This window comes from Cavia porcellus, unplaced genomic scaffold, assembly GCF_034190915.1.
Source record: "Cavia porcellus strain 051 isolate PalLab524CR breed Dunkin Hartley unplaced genomic scaffold, mCavPor4.1 scaffold_16, whole genome shotgun sequence".
Lineage (NCBI taxonomy): Eukaryota > Metazoa > Chordata > Mammalia > Rodentia > Caviidae > Cavia > Cavia porcellus.
This window is the reverse complement of record NW_026947499.1, coordinates 49,153,850-49,170,134: the sequence shown is the minus strand read 5'-3', so window position 1 is coordinate 49,170,134 and position 16,285 is coordinate 49,153,850. Positions and strand designations below refer to the sequence as shown.

Genomic DNA, 16,285 nt, shown 5'->3' with positions numbered 1-16,285 from the left:
ATACTTGGTGTGGTAGGATTATTCATTGACTTCTTAAATTTATGCTGCTCTATATTTTTTAAACTTCATAGAATAACTGTGTAATACTTTTGAATCTGGCAGCAGGGAAGAAAGCCTTAGTCACTCTTCTAATCAGGTTACTTATGCAGTTGAAAGCAGGAATTATTTTATGGTATAGATCTTTTCTGATCCTCTTCCTCTTCCTGTCTGCTGTGCATTAGCATTCAGCCTGCATCATGGACCTCTAGGAAAAAACTGATAAATGTGGTCTTAATGGATTCAGGTTTTTTCCCCCTAAGAGTTAGCAAACATTAAGAAATTGATTAGTTGCCATGTGATGAAGTTGAGGCTTACTTAGAGCCATGTGGTTCTAGAAACCTCATGTGTACATTTGTGGTCATTTAGGTACCCCTTTGGGACATTTACAGGCAGTAACATCTTTGTAGAAGGTTCCTTCCTCATTTTTTGATTCATTTCACAATTTCCTTCCTTCTGTGTTACTTAAATACAAAAATCTAATCTTAACTCTATTTTTTTAGTCAGTTGCTGACTGCTAAACTCCATAGAAAGTGACTGAAAAGTGAACAGTTGATGTGGTAATTGAGTGTTTGAGGACTAATCAGCTATGAACAATCAGGTGAACCTCCAGAGTAGCAGACATATATTTCTAGAAGCAGAAAATTAGGGCCTTATCAGTAATTCACCTTTAGTGGGATCTAATAAGGTACCATCATAAGGAAAACAAACTGTAAATATAAAAGAGGAACAGAGATGAGTTTAGCAGACATGTCATTTTATTGCCATACTACTGAGCACAAATCCAAGATCGTTCTCTCCTTTTAAACAGGGAAAGTCACTGGGAAAGCTAGATATAGATAATCTGATGTTCTAAGTATTTTTAGAAATTCAATGTCCTTCAGTGCTGTCCACTTTGTACATAGGTAGGTATTCATAGTGGCAGCAAAAAATGTTCCTACTTGTCGGTGAGTGAAATGATATGGTACATTTTTGCTTATTTGAATTTTATGTGAGAAACAGCTACATGTAAACATGTAGCTCAGTTCCGATGCACAGATACCAAAAATTCTAAATCATTTGATATTTGGAACCTTTACAATAGTATGTGTGTGTTGGTTTGGTTGTATTTGGCAAATAATATTTGGTGTAACTAGCCAAGCCTGGCTGGCTTCAGTCCTCAGGCCTCAACAAAATGTATATTCTCAGTAGTATTCGGTCATGTGTCACTCAGTGATGGGGTGTGGTGTGAGAAATGTGTCCAGATGATTTTGCTGTTGTACAATGTCAGAGTGTATTTATACACACATAGATGGTATAGTCAGTGATGACGAATGTTTTAGAGCTTTCAGTGATAGAAACAGCCTGCTGTCGCATGCATGTCATAGGTTTGCCATCACTGGTATAGATCATCATTTGAGGTAGCCTCTTGGTTGAAAAGATAGATTTCTTTTTCTAATGTGGTAAAACATAACACCCCAACAGCTGTCAGTGACCTTTTGCTACTGAGTAGGTTCTAGATTGTAGGAATGGATTGGATTGGTCCTTTCTGTCAAAGGAAGTCTCAAGTGTCTCGAGATACTGTTTTCTGGTGCCAGCATTTGCTACCTGTTTGTGTGTTTGTTTTGCTCCTTGTTTCAAAGGTTCTTCCTTGAGTATTAGGCTCCCCATCAGTAGCCAATCCAGCATTCCTCAGAGCAGACTTCTTGGACCCAGCCAGCTATACCAGAGAGCCAGCCTGCTCTGGTCTGTGTGACATATGTCAGGTCCTATTGTTCCTGCAGAGGTCAAATTAAGAAGTTTTAAGGAAAAAGGAGGCTGCAAAATAGTACCATATTCTGATTGGAATAGCCCTTTTTTTCCTATCCTTTTGGGCATGGCTTTGACAGGTAGAGGCAGGAAAAATATGAGAACCATTCTCCTAAGGAGGCAAGTTTTCTGTCTTCAGAAGATTTGCAAATTTAGAACTTCAGCATCTTTGAATGTCAAAAACGGAAGGCAGTCCAGAATATTAGGACTTGAAAAGACTAATCCAGACCCTTTGCTTTAATCTTGGGGTTCACAGAGAAGCTAAATGACTTGCACAAGGCCACACATTGGGAAGATGGTTCCTAGATGAGAACCAAAGGCTTCAAGAGCGTATTCTGGGCTTATTGCCTTAATATGTCTAGAATATACCTAGGTGTCCATTAGAAACTGTAAGTGACAGACGTAGATGCCCTAAGAAAACTTAGGCACTGTCATCTCCTTAGGAGAGAGAGGTGTACTTTGGCAGACATTGTAGCAGACAACAGTGGTAATGCCAGAGATGGAGAATAGGGGGTTTAGAGTCAGACTGCCTGGATTTTTGAATCCCTTTTCCTTTATAGACTAGCTATGTGCCTGAAGTCTGCTCCTTTAAACTCAACTCACTTCCTGCCTCTGTAAAGTGAAGATTACATTATCTTCCTTTTAGAGTTACAGTGAATTAAGTGTGATAATTCATATCAATCTATTCAATAAATGTGTGTCATTATTTTAAAATATTTTATTAATATATATTAATAACTGACCAATCATTGGCTCTTTGTTCCATTGTGGGCCTGTGGTCATTTGAGGACTAAAATAAGACCTACTTTCTCTGTGGAATCTTCCCATAGGACAGATTGGTTTTATTTCCCAGTCCCACTGCTAAAAGTTAAGAAATCTCAATTTCCTCATCTGTGAAAGCTGTAACAATTTCTTTCTCGGACTTGTTGTGAGGTTTAAAGTTGATGAGGCACATGAACTATGTAGCCCCAGGATCCTTGGATAATGGTTTCTCTTCCTTGTCCTTCTTTACTTTCCATAATAGTAACTCACCCTTCTCTCTCCTTTTCCTGTTTCCATTCACACTGAATCTTAGTGTGAGTTAGCCTTCATGATGGTTTGTTCTGTAAGAGGCAGTTTGGCCTCAGAAATTGAAAGTAAGCCCCTAATCAGAGACTTGTCTAGTTGTCTCTTAGGCAGATCGTGAAACTGCTTGAGAGGTAGGAGCAGCATTTTTATCCATCCCTCCTTAGACCTGGAGCATCCCCAGGGACTGCAACCTCTGAGCCTGTGTGGCTGCTTTAGGCCCAGCAGTGGCTGCTTTAGGCCGGGGGCTAAGCAGGCAGCCAAGTGTGTCCACAGGAACAGTAGCTTAGGCTGGCACAGAGAAAGAGGAAGGAGCGTGGAGGCTAATGTGCAGAGAAGGGAGGGAAAGAGGCAGTGGCAGCCAGTGCTGAGATTGAGAAAGGAGGCTGATTTTGGCCCAACATAAGCTGCACAGCCCTGAGCAGAGTTACTGTCTTTGTTCTTTCAGGTAAACCCTCAAAGCTGTCACTACTTCAAAGTGGTTTCCTTGGTTTGTATGTGGGGTTTTTTTTTTTTTTTTCTCCTTCTTTCTTTTCTTCCCACCCCTCCTTGTCTTTGGCTATATTTAACCCATTTGTGCCCCTTATATGGAGCAGGAGAGCAGAGTCACTTACTGTGAAAACATACCTAAATTACCATGGCAGGTCTGGGCTGGCTTCTGAAAAGAGCACTCTTCCCTATGTAAAGGAAGCTTGATTCTGTCACCAACTTTGTGATAATAACAGTAACAACGACTATTGTTTAAGCTAATACCAAGAGCTTTCTGTGAACCAGGTATTCAGCAGAGCATTTCTCTCCCATAGTCTGTTAAGGTACAGCAGGATGAGCTACTGATAATTTCAGTTAGTTGGGGCGTCCCCACGATTCCAGTCCAGGTTTGTGTGAGCGCATCCTCTTAATTTCTGTACTGCTATTTTTTCCCTTCCTAGCTAGGTTCCTTCACCTTAGTGTGTATCCATTTATCTCTTGTAATTGAGGGTAGTTACTTCAGTTATGTTTATATATAGCTACTATAATGTACTAACAATACAAAGTGATATTCATTGTTACTAATGCTGTTGTTTCTGAAAACCAGGCTCTGGATTAGCTGATTTTGGTGCCATCTCTGAGACATTGCAGTGATAGAGAGGAGGACCAACCAAGAAAACACTTCCATTACAGAGTGTAATGGACCAAAAAGCTAGAAGTTATCTTTTGCAAACCTATAGAGCTGGACTAGTGGAAAAGAAAAGGCATGGGAACAGACTGAAAGCCTGCCTCAGGTTAGGGACACTGTTTGACCTGAAATTTAAAGTATTCATGAGGCAGAGCAGATATTGAGCTTGATCTTATTCAGGATCAATAATAAGGAAATCCTGTCCTTTGGAGAGTCTGCTCCTACAGGTGTTTCCAGGCAGTGCTGCTTAATAGGCTCATTGCTGTGCTGTAAGATGGTTTCTGAACTCAACTCAAGATAATAGGGCTATGGATGTCCTGGCTAGGTCTAGGAAGCAGGCATGGAGCACACCATTCCATGGGAGAAGTTGAGGGTCCCTAAAGGCTACCAGACTGCCTGTTACTGTGCTATTAATAATAGGTTTTGTATTTTATGTTCTCTGTGATGTGTCAGCATGTGCCAGGTACCCTTTATCTGCATTTCCTGACTCTAGAGGCAGGTGCCATTTTACAGATTTAGAAATTCAGATTTTCTTTAGAGTCAAATACTTAAGCCAGTGGCAGAGCTGAGTGTCAGTTTCAGGGCTGGAATTGTTTCCTTAGTGATAGACTAAAATATCATAGTACGTTTAGGGCAAGTAGACTAATTCTAGAGCCCAAGGGCATCCTTGCTGTCAGGATCCTGGTAGTAGGACTGACTGGCCTGACACACTGTGGAGGAAGGCAGTGAGTGGATGGAGCATTGAGCATTGTTCATGGACCATGTGTTGTTCTCTTTCCTATGACTGATGGTTTAAGATAGGCTATTTTGGGTCTCTGACCTCAAAGTCTACCTGTGTTTGCATTCCCAAGGTGCTGTGCTAGAGGTGGGCTCCACCATGGTCTCGCTCTGTGGTATAGGTCATATATCTTGAGCCAGACATAACTAGGCTGTTTGTTATGTGAACTTGGGTAATTTACATTGAGCTTCAGTTTCCATACCTTTAAATGAGCTATGATGGTGAGGATTTGTACATTAATGTCTTTAAAGTGCCTGGCACCAGATGAAATACTCAATGATAAATCATACTGTGAGCTAGTAGCCAAAAACTAGTGAGTTCAGGGAGACCTTCAACTTGGTGTAGGCACTGTTTTGGGGTTTGGAGAGAGTACTAGAAGCAGAAGTACTCTCCCAGGGAAATGGGTAGATGCAGAACCCACTGGGCAGAAGTCAGAGTAATCAGGTGGCATACTTACATCAGACCTGAAAATACTTTGCTCTGACGGGAGGCCACCCCTATGCCTCAGCAGTTGGAATGTGGGGGTATTTCAAAGAAAGCAAGGGTAGTAGAAGGATCAGACTTTCTAGCACTTACTGATTGATCATCTGTCCATATTGATTTTTCCCTCTTTCTTTCTTCTACTGGGCATATTAAAAGCTGGTTTTGCTGTGTCAGGTCATCAAAAGATGCTCTTTCGTAAGAGGCTGGTCAGGTAAATGGGATTTTGGCTTCTTTGGGAGCCCCATCTGTTCTTTCCCTGCAAGCCTTGGCACCAGGCTTCCGAGGTAACTCCTGTAAGGAAGCATCTGTCCGTTGGGTGATGGAGTGAGTGGCCTGGGGTAGATGGCTCACATGGAGGCCAGGAAATTGTCTTACCTCACGGGGTACCGAAGCCTCCCTCAGCAGCAGGAGCTGAGCAGCAAACCCTGGTGAGTCAGCATGCCTGGGAATTAAGAGTTGCCAGTCTGTGAGCATGTGGGGTTTGTGTAAGTTTGGGCCTTTTGTTTCTTTTTCAGCACTCCAGTCTTTAGAAACACAAATCTGGAAACCAGACCCTCCACATGGTACAGTCCTCCTTGTTCTGAGATAATTCTGCTTAAACAGTTGCTTCCTTTTTATGATGGTCTTCCAAGAATTAACCCCTTGCCTTTTGAAATTTGAAGAGGTTGTGCTTATGGCTTCCTACTTATACTTAAAAGCATGAGAAGACTTTGAAACAACTTTTTGAGCCTGTGATTTTTACCAAAAGCTCTTTTAAGGATTTCAGTGTGTTTCTGAAGCAAAATTAAACTGCAGATCTTTTGAGGACATGTATGGACATGTCTTTTTGTCATTTATTCTCCTTGAGGCTGGAGAGTGAGACACACCCTGATAGGAGTCTCCCGTAACTACAGGAATGATTCTGGTATCATTTTAAATTTGATGTACTCTCAGAGCTTACCTTTGAAGAGTATTTGTCCTGAAGATAACTCTTGGTTTATATCCAGGCTTTATTTGGAAGAAACTGAGTTTTTAAAGTAAAGCTTAAAGTCTCATATTTTCATTAAAAAGCTACCCTTTACCCCACTGTCTTTAAGAGCTTTACCCAAGACAATTTAAGAGCATTAAACTTTCATCATGAAGACCCATGAAAGCTCCCTAGAACTGGTGAGGGCCCATGTGAGTCTTAACATTGATTTTTGTTTGGTGTTTGTTTTCCCTACAGTGTTTTTGGCTCCTGGTCCATATTTCTATTAATAGTGATTGCCATTATTTTAGCAACTGGCCTTTTGCAAGAACTGCATTGTAAATGGATTTCTAGTAAATTAGTTGAAAAAAATTTTTTTTAGTTTTCTAGTTGAAGTTAAGTCTTGAATAGACAATATAGTCTCAGAGAAATTTAACTCTTTGGCTCAGAAATTTCTAACAATCCATTTAACTTCTTAGTTACAATAAATAATTCATAAATCTCTACGATGAACTTGTTAAGTATTGGTACAGATTATATAGGTAAACCAGCCCCTCACCCACCTTTTTGTAGTACTGGGGATTGAACCCAGGTTTATGCTCAGTGCTTTACCACAGCTCTATAAACCTCCAGCCCTTTTTGTTTTTGACACAGTGTTGCTAAATTGCCCAGGCTGGCCTCAAATTCTTGATCCTTCCATCTCTCTCCCCAGTAGTCATGATTACAGGTTTATGCCACTATACCTGACACACCTCTTTTAAAGTGAAGACAAAACCCTCTAGGAGACTGTGGCTGTATGTCCTATAGGACACTCACCTTTACTGTGAACTTAGTTTACTTTCTGTGCATCGCTTTGCTACTACAGACCTGAAAGGAGAAGAAAAAAAAGACGCTCCTTGATTTGGAAATACAGGTTTGGTGGATGGCTTCTACAAGTGGGTGGAATGGGGCAGAGAAAGGGCATTACAGGCCAGGCCAGGAAGGAATCTAGACGTGTTAGAGATGAATTTCACTTTGCTGTTTGGCTGGTTCTCTGGTTGTAGTCTTGACATATTGCAAATCCTTTGGCCTTTGTAAGATAATATACTTGTCTTGGATAAGACCTTCTGTGACCACTCTAGAAGCTATTCTTTCTATTCATCTTTTTCTGTGTTTATTTCTTTATTTCTAATTGTTCTATTTTGTTTTTGTTTTTTGTGTGTTGAGACAGGGTCTTCCTCTGTTATTTTGACTGGCCTTGAACTCACTGTGTAGTCCAGGCTGGCTTTCACCTTGTGGCAGTCCTCTTGTCTCAGCCTCCAAAGAGCTGGGTTTTCAGACCTATATTACCACACCCATTCCTTGTTTAAAAAAAAAAATATTAGGGACTGGAAGTTGAACCCTCTATTTGTACTTTGTAGCTTAATGCAGGTCCATGTAACTTTCTTCTCTGATGCCAAGTTGGCAAGACAGATTTCTGTCAGGGCTGTATTCTTTGATGCCTCTTTGTAACATATATTACCTTAAGAACTTTAGGAATTTTCCTTATTCGTTCTCCATATGTGCCCGAGTTGCTGCTTTTCATGGCGAACGTACAGAGCTGGCTTATGAGGGAGACAATAAAGCAAGGGCTCAGGGTATCTCTCTTGGCTAACTGTCAGCTCACTGAAGTGGCTTATTCACCACTGTGCAGCTCCTGGAGGTGAACAGTTCATGTTCCACTCCCCTATCCAAAAGTGACAACTTTCTAATTTCCTTTCAGGTTGGCTGGCTCCTCTGGCTGATGGCATGTTGAGGTATATGGGCCAGTGGCAGCGAGGGCATCCAATCCAGAGGGGGCCGCTCTAGAAGCCAGGCCACCACCACCATGGGCCAGTGTGTCACCAAGTGCAAGAATCCCTCATCGACCCTGGGCAGCAAGAATGGAGACCGGGACTCTAGCAGCAAGTCACACAGTAGGCGAGGGGCAGGCCACCGGGAGGAACAGGTGCCACCCTGTGGCAAGCCAGGTGGAGATATTCTTGTCAATGGGACCAAGAATGCTGAGGCTATCACTGAGGCCTGCCAGCTGCCAACGTCCTCGGGAGACGCTGGGAGGGAGTCCAAGTCCAATGCTGAGGAGTCCTCCTTGCAGAGGTTGGAGGAACTGTTCAGGCGCTACAAGGACGAGCGGGAGGATGCAATTTTGGAGGAAGGCATGGAGCGCTTTTGCAATGACTTATGTGTCGACCCCACAGAATTTCGTGTGCTGCTCTTGGCTTGGAAGTTCCAGGCTGCTACCATGTGCAAATTCACCAGGTTAGTCATGAATATTTCATGTCAGCAGGTGAACAGAGTTAGAAAGAGAACACTCCTGGGCACAGGTGCTAGTTAGGCTAGAACTGGCATGGCTTCGTAGGATACGGGTTTGGCTGGTTTTTGTTTTGTTACATTTTATTTTCCAATTTCTCTGAATCTTAAGTGTTCTGAGCCAAGCTATGGTTCTGATCCAGAGAGACAACCTCCCTTCCACCCCCCACTCCACAATTCTCTAAAGGTTGAAAAAGTACATACCTGGTGTTACCGCAGACCTGTGGAATAAGACTCAGGGATAAGGATCGGGCACTTTTGTTTTTATAAGGCTTCCTGTTTTTGACATGTGCTGCATAATTCTTTTCACAGAACAACACCTAAGTTTTAGATCATATTTGAAGTATATTGTAGCATTACCAGGCAGCTTGTGAGTATCTGGGCAGCAAACATCTTTTCCTGCAGTTAAATGAGGAACAGTTCAGAATGAGCCATATTGTGGAACTCTGGTGTTCAGTCCAACTGCTATTTCAGACTTTTTTTCTTTGTGAGTCCTCACTTGATATTTATTGTATAACAATCATATGCAAAGGCAATGAACGCTCCAATACAGTGATTTCTGGGAGAATGCCTCTGTCACTCCATGAAACCAAGAACAACCTGTAGAGAATCAGGCTAGGGAGAGAAAGTGCAACTTATCCCAATGCAAAGTAGAAATCAGTAGGCCACAGAGCAGGAAACTTGAGTTTAGTTTTGGGAAGATGAATGAATAAATGAGTGAACCAATATGAACTATGTACCATGTGCCAGACACAGAAGGACTTAATACTGTATCTATTAACTTTTTAAATTGTTTTTTAAAGAGACTAAAACCTAACAAAACAGAATAAAGCCAACCAAAACAAACAGTGAAAGTGCTACAGAACTTCAAAACAGGATATATCTTGTTATCTTCAAAATAGTTGTCCATACCATCAGATATAATAAAATCAAATAAAACAGAATAACAGTAATCAAAACAGAATATCGAATAAAACAGAACAATTGGGACAAAACAGAACAGTACTGGTTTTCAAAAAGGAAATCCCCCATATTTGCTATATTGCATATATTATCCTCCTATTAGATGCTCCTACTACCAACCATAGGCCTGCAAAGTCAATCAAACAGTACAAGCATTTAGTTGTGTTTGTACCTCAGTTGCTATCAATCAGCCTGTCCTCCAAATCAGCCGGCTGCTTATGGGGTAAAGGAGGGGGTGTTCTTGATTCTCAGCCTGTAAACTGGTTGGCTCACGGGAAGGACAAATTGGCTTGTCTCTCTTCCTGGGCCCCGTGTGATTTGCATGGCTCACAGGAAGGGTGGATTGGCTTCTTCTTGTATTCCTCCCAGACCCAGCATGTCTATTAACTTATTTAATGGTATTCTCATTGTGTGATAGACAAGGACATTGGACTTCTTAGTAGAGGAGTCGGCATTCTAACTAAGCTCAAGAGCCTCAGTTATGCTCTTAATTTCTATAATCTATTGCCTCTCACCAAATAATATAATTTATAATTATTAATTTTGCCTCTTCCTTCCTATTGCAGGAAGGAGTTTTTTGATGGCTGCAAAGCAATAAGTGCAGACAGCATTGATGGGATCTGTGCACGGTTCCCTAGCCTCTTGACTGAAGCCAAACAAGAGGATAAATTCAAGGATCTCTACCGGTTTACATTTCAGTTTGGCCTGGACTCTGAAGAAGGGCAGCGGTCACTGCATCGAGAAATAGCCATTGCCCTGTGGAAACTAGTCTTTACCCAGAACAATCCTCCAGTGTTGGACCAGTGGCTAAACTTCTTAACAGAGAACCCTTCGGGGATCAAGGGCATTTCCCGGGACACTTGGAACATGTTCCTTAACTTCACTCAGGTGATTGGTCCTGACCTCAGCAACTACAGTGAAGATGAGGCCTGGCCAAGTCTCTTCGATACCTTTGTGGAGTGGGAAATGGAACGAAGGAAAAAAGAAGGGGAAGGGAGAGGTGCACTCAGCTCAGGGCCCGAGGGCTTGTGTCCCGAGGAGCAAACTTAGTGGCTCTGTCGCAGGGCAGCAGCAGGGATCTGCCCACTGCCCTGCAGCGAAGCAAGGAGTTGGACCTTTGAGGAAATTACTGAAGATCCGGATATTTTCTACTTCACACCTTTCTCTGCCTTGTATCTGAAAGGGCTCTAAAATGCTGTATCATGTTTTAGGCACTTTCTTCATTTTTTGGTTATTTTGGTTGTTTCTTTTGGGAGGTATCCCTCAAAATATTTGAACCTGACTACATGTGCTTTTTTTTCCCTCTCTCTCTTTTTTTTTTTTTTTTTTCTTTTTGAAGCCTTCAGCTAGAATAAGCCTGCCATTTCTTGCACAAAATCTTTTTTCCTTTTCTTTGCTTTTTGGTGGAGGAGGATGTAGAGCCAGTTGGGGAGAATTGGACTGTTAGATTGACTTAAAGTTACAAAATGATACAGTGCCAGATCTCAGTTTGCATATTGTTTTTCAGGGCAGGTCTGTACTGTGTGTAGTGCTGTTTACATGGTTGAGTTTAGGTTATTGTAATTATTTTTAAAGATTTACACAGATTTGAATAGCAGTGTTAACTGTTAACCACATTGCATTAATTCCCAGGCGATTTGGAGCTCTTGGAGAGCCAAGGCTAGTCAAGAGCATTTACTGTCTGGTGACAACCCCCTTTTAAGCTAATTTATCAAAAACCCTTATTTCTGTCACTTGCTCATTCCTGCTTTGACCTATTGCATTTCATGTTGAGTTTATCCCTCAACATGCTGCACCTGTCAGTCAAGTGAGCAGTTTTGTTTTTTTAGAATACATTGTACTGAGAACCACTTAACATTGAATGCAGAGAAAGCAGTGCTACCTCAGTTTTGCTGGAAGTAGACTTCTTTGATATTTTTCTTTCTTTGATGAAGTTTCTGTATTTTCATGTTTTAAGTGGAAATACTTTCTTTTTTCATTTGCCTTGGAGCCAAAGTTTCTGTTCCTGGTGGTCTGAAAACACTGCCAGCCAACCAGCTGACTTGAAAGAAAACTGTGGTATGGAGCTCTGCTTGAATTTTTTTTTTAATTTCTTTTTCTTTGAGTATCATCAGCTTACTTGTCTGGCAAGTACAGAATCCTGGACTCTGCCGCACAAATATCAAAGTGTATTTAATAGTTATATGTGTGCCCTTTCCCTTCTTGCTGCACCCATGTTGTCACTTAACCCCTAAGAGTTATTTATTATCTCCTTGTTAGTGTCAGGCTCATTTGGGGTAATGTGATGACTGTTTAGGTTTACATGACCCTCCTTGTCCTTTCCCTCCTCCCAGATATGTATATATACATATATAAAATATGTATATATTTTACCTATATAAAATATATATGTATACACACATATATGTATCTATATTCCTTTGATTCTTTGCCTGCTAAAACTGGCCATAAAAGAGGGAGCTGCCTTCAATATATAAAGTATAAGAAGAGTTCCAGGGAACATCATAATGGAGGCTTTCATATCTGAATTTGGACAGTTTTCACTACAAAAGAATATGAGTTTGTCCAGCCCTTTCCTCACAGGAAAGGGGCCCAGTTCCTCAGACTCCTCCATGCACTCGCTCTGCCGGGCCAGCTTTGGCCAAACTGCCACCGGGGCCTGAGGAGCTGATTCTCATCCTGTCTCGTTCCATAGCAAGTCCACTTGTTACTTTTCCATTTTAAGATGTATATAGAGAGATGTATGTATCGATATATATATCTCTATATATACTGTCAAAAAACAACTGGAGGGGTGGGTGGCAGAAGTTTGTACAGTTCAGCTTCCAATACTTTGGAACAGATTAAAAAGGGAATCTTTTAAATAAAATTTGTAACTGTTTATACTCCTGCATGTCAAGTTACTCTATCAGAAGCCTTACAGTTCTGGGCTCCCATCTTTACAAAGATGATTATTTAAGGATATTGTCATAGTTTTTCTAAAACTCGTATTGACATGGGGAACATACCTGGAATTTGATTTTTGTTGTTAATTTTAAACCTGTCAGTTGTTCCGTCTAGCTGGGCAGTTGAATAACTTTAAAATCAACCACAGTAGTCTTGTTTTTTTCTAAGACCCAAGGTCCTTGCCTAAGATTCTCCAGGGCCCCTCAAGTTCTATGGGTTCATGTGTGGGTGGGTCCCCACATAGAGTTCTTAAAAGACACCACCTGTCATCCATCCAGTTTGTAACTCCCAGGTTTTCCCAATTCTGGAATGCGTAGAGGTTGAATGAAGGAAAAGTACACAAAAAGAGGCAACGGAGGACCTCAAAAATTTGAAATAAATTCTCCAGCCTATAAGTTCGTACTCCATGCATCAAATTAGAGTGAGTACATTTTGGTACTGGATTTTAACTGCTCGGCTTCCCCACTCTTAAAAGAGCCATTCAGAAATTATTTTTGGTTATATTTTTTTAAAGGATCCATTTGTTGAGAAGCCAGAAAAAGCAGTCAGACAGGAACTTACTTCCAGGTTTGAGGGCCTGATACTAAGCAGGGATCTCAAACTGCAGTAACTCGGGGCCAGTGCTTGACTCTTTCATAACCACAAATGCAGTTTTTCTGCAGAGATCCAAGGTGAGATGTGTGTAGGGTTTGTATTTATACTTCTGGGAAGTGAAAAGCTCCTGTTCCTCTCAACCTTGAGATGGGTTTACTGCTTAGAAGGTGAACAAGCAGAAATTCTGTGGAGGAGGCCAAATGGTTGCCCCTCTGATAAGCCAGCCCACCTCTCACATCAGCATTTTGCCACTTGGGTGATATGTGGAGAGGGGCAGGATATGAACACCTGCAGCATCAGAGTGCCTCTAACAAGCTGAGTGAGTATGTGTTGCAAGATTACTTAGTTGTGACAAATGGCTTTGTGAAGTGTGATTTTTTGATTTTTTTTTTTAAGCAGTTAATTCGCGAGCTGGTATGAAGTATTACTTCATTGAATTGCGCTCCATCTTTGCCAAATTTGAATGTATCATTCTTAACCTTATCTCTTGTAATGACACTTTGTTATGCTTTAGTTGGTTGCCTCTGTAGCTCTGCCCTCATCCTGCCAAATGTGCCCACTTGTGTATCTTCTAATAAGGGAAGAAAACCCCTAGATAGAGCTGGCTAAAGATTCAAATTTCAACCAGACTTACAGGTCCGGAGAAATACAGTTGAAATGTGTGAAGCAGCGTTTTCAATATTAACATGTTTATGACTGGGCCATACATGCATGACTGTCCCACTGGATGGTTGGTACGACCGATGAGACTGTCACACATGTACCACTAGTGGTTCAAGCTGGCAGGAACATGTTGAACTTCTCAAAGATGAGTGCAAACCAGCCACTTTGTGGAGGAAGAGAGGATTAAGGCACACAGTATTAGTCTGAAACAGTATTGATGGCCCTGGCATCAGAATTTAGTCCTCAGGTCTGAAGGCTGTAGGGTGTTTGAACCCCCATAGTTCACTTGATAGCCTCATACACTCTGTACTAATGCCAAGTTATACTAAACAATGGTGGGAAGTTACTGGGATAAAAATGTCTAAAAGTTTACGAAATATGTATTTGGGACTGTTTGGTTTGCTGTGTTTATTAGGATCTTCAGCGCAGCACAGCCTAAAAGTAGACTGAGCTAGACAGTTAATAAGGACTTGGAGAAAGCTGCTGTTAGGGTTTGTGGTAACTTTGTATTGTTTTCCCCCTTTAGTTGCTTGCTTTGCTGCTTTTCTTGTGTCTGTTGTATTTGTTTAATGACTTGAATATCTTGGTAACTGACAAAGGTCTTCCTTGGTAGACTTGAATTTGAACATCTTGGTAACTGACAGTCTTCCTTGGAGAACTCTGGCAGTGTTTGTTTAAATGGCTGCAAGGACTATTAAAGTTATTGGAATATGTTCATTGGGACTCATGTGAGAACATGACACTGATTCTACTCCTACTCCCAGTCTCTTTTCTGAGTCATGTAGCGGGGAGTCCCACCTTCCCCCCTTTAGAGTTCATTCCCCTGTTAGGCTTAATCATAGCATTTCTGGCCTTGAACTGGGACCATATGTCTGTCAGAATTGGCAAGATTTCCCCCTTTTTAAAAGAAAAAGTAAACTGATGCTTTAGGACATTTGCAGAAGCCAGGAGGGTTGGAATAGCTTTGAGAAAACATCAAGTTCTGCTTCTAATTCAGGTGCCAGGGTATCACATTCTCCCTTTCTTCTTTGAAAGCCAGTCTGCTCTCATGGGTACCTACTTTCACCACATACTATCCTTTCCTGCTACTTTCAAATCTTGGATATTGCCAAAGGAAGCCATTCAGCAGCTGCTGCCCCCTCCCCACCAACACGTACATTTACTCTGGAAGAAGTGTCTTCCCTTTGACCTAGGTTCCCAGCCCTTATTCTGTGGTTAACTGCTTTTACCTGTTGCACTAATGAGTATGAGTCTAGGTTTTAAAGAGGGAATTTGAAGCAATAGGCATATGGGGCTTGGATGGATTGGTCCTGCATATATCCTGCCTTAAGCCGCTGAGGTGATGAGTCCACTGCTCATGTGACCCTCCACCTTTGTGGATCCCTCTTAGTTTGTGATCAGTGTGTATTTCATGAGATTGTACAAACTTGACAAAAGTTAATACTTTGGTTTATATTCGCTGCACTGTTGCACTCTGCAAATGGCCCCTTGAATATTTTTATTAACTTGTTACATTTGTCTTTGATGTCTGCATTTTTCTTCTGATGTCTTTTTTTATTTGGAAGATTACCTGCTGTTGGATTTAATAAATTTGTTTACCTGACTATTGATATTTCTGCAAAAAGAAAAAATGATTTTATTCCGGGACAGGGTTCATCCACTTAGAGCTTCTTCCAACATAACAATACTGAGACACAATTCTTATGCTCTGGAAAATAATCCAGACAGCACAAAATCACCAAGCTCCAAACATGGGTATATTTGACCTCCCATATACCAAACTCAAGTGAGTGGCCTTTGGGGCTCCAGTACTTATAGGCAAACAGCATGTAAGTCCTTACAGGGTCACTATGTAAGTAGTTTCAATAACTGAAAAAATAAATCTGAGCACTGTGTCAGGTACACGGCTAACCTCAGATTTTTAGTTCACAGGAGTTAAGGCAAAGGAGACAACCTGATGTGTCTTTAACTGTTGGTGCCACTGCATGTGACCACTGGCAAGTTGGTGATCTTCTGTTTTACTCATATGTAAAGTGAAGAAATCTTTGCATTGTGTTAAGATTTAAAAGAAAAGTACCCAAGACATGGAAATGCTCAATCACTACAAACTTTAAGGTTTTCCAAAAGGGTATCAGGTAAGTCATGCAGGGAATCCAGAGAATGGGAGGGGAGTAGCATGGTTACAAGTGATATTTCACATCACTACTCTCGTAGAGGTTCAGCTTCCCTCTGTGCCAAAATGTGAGAGCTGAACATGATCCCCATGGCCCCATCTTATATTCTAGAAGGTTCTAACATGGTGAACCATGTAGAATCCTTAGCTTCCTTACACTGTGCTCTGTCTAGCTGCTGTTTACTTCTAGGAAAACTGACCACCTTAGTCATTTCTTTCATGGAAGGCTTGTGGCCTCCCTCAAGAGTCCCAACTTCACACTACTGTCTCCTAAAAATAAATACAATGGTGAGGGTTAGATGTTCCTTTTCTCTTTGGTTGTGTAAGTTTTAGGGGTCATGAATATATTCCTAGCTAAGAAGAAGT

At 41.3% G+C, this 16,285-nt stretch overlaps 1 protein-coding gene across 6 annotated transcripts in view; it reads left to right on the top strand.

Annotated features, from left to right (window-relative positions):
- Dcun1d3 (defective in cullin neddylation 1 domain containing 3) overlaps positions 1-15,354 on the top strand; it is a 36,374-nt gene extending 21,020 nt beyond the window's left edge. For all 6 annotated transcript variants that reach the window (XM_013142097.3, XM_063226634.1, XM_003477800.5 and 3 more), the window contains 2 exons: positions 7,994-8,529; positions 10,110-15,354. In XM_013142097.3, the coding sequence (XP_012997551.1) occupies positions 8,099-8,529; positions 10,110-10,593 (915 nt within the window). In that variant the 5' untranslated portion in view covers positions 7,994-8,098 and the 3' untranslated portion in view covers positions 10,594-15,354. The remainder of the gene's footprint in view (positions 1-7,993; positions 8,530-10,109) is intronic.
- Positions 15,355-16,285: the final 931 nt, after the last annotated feature.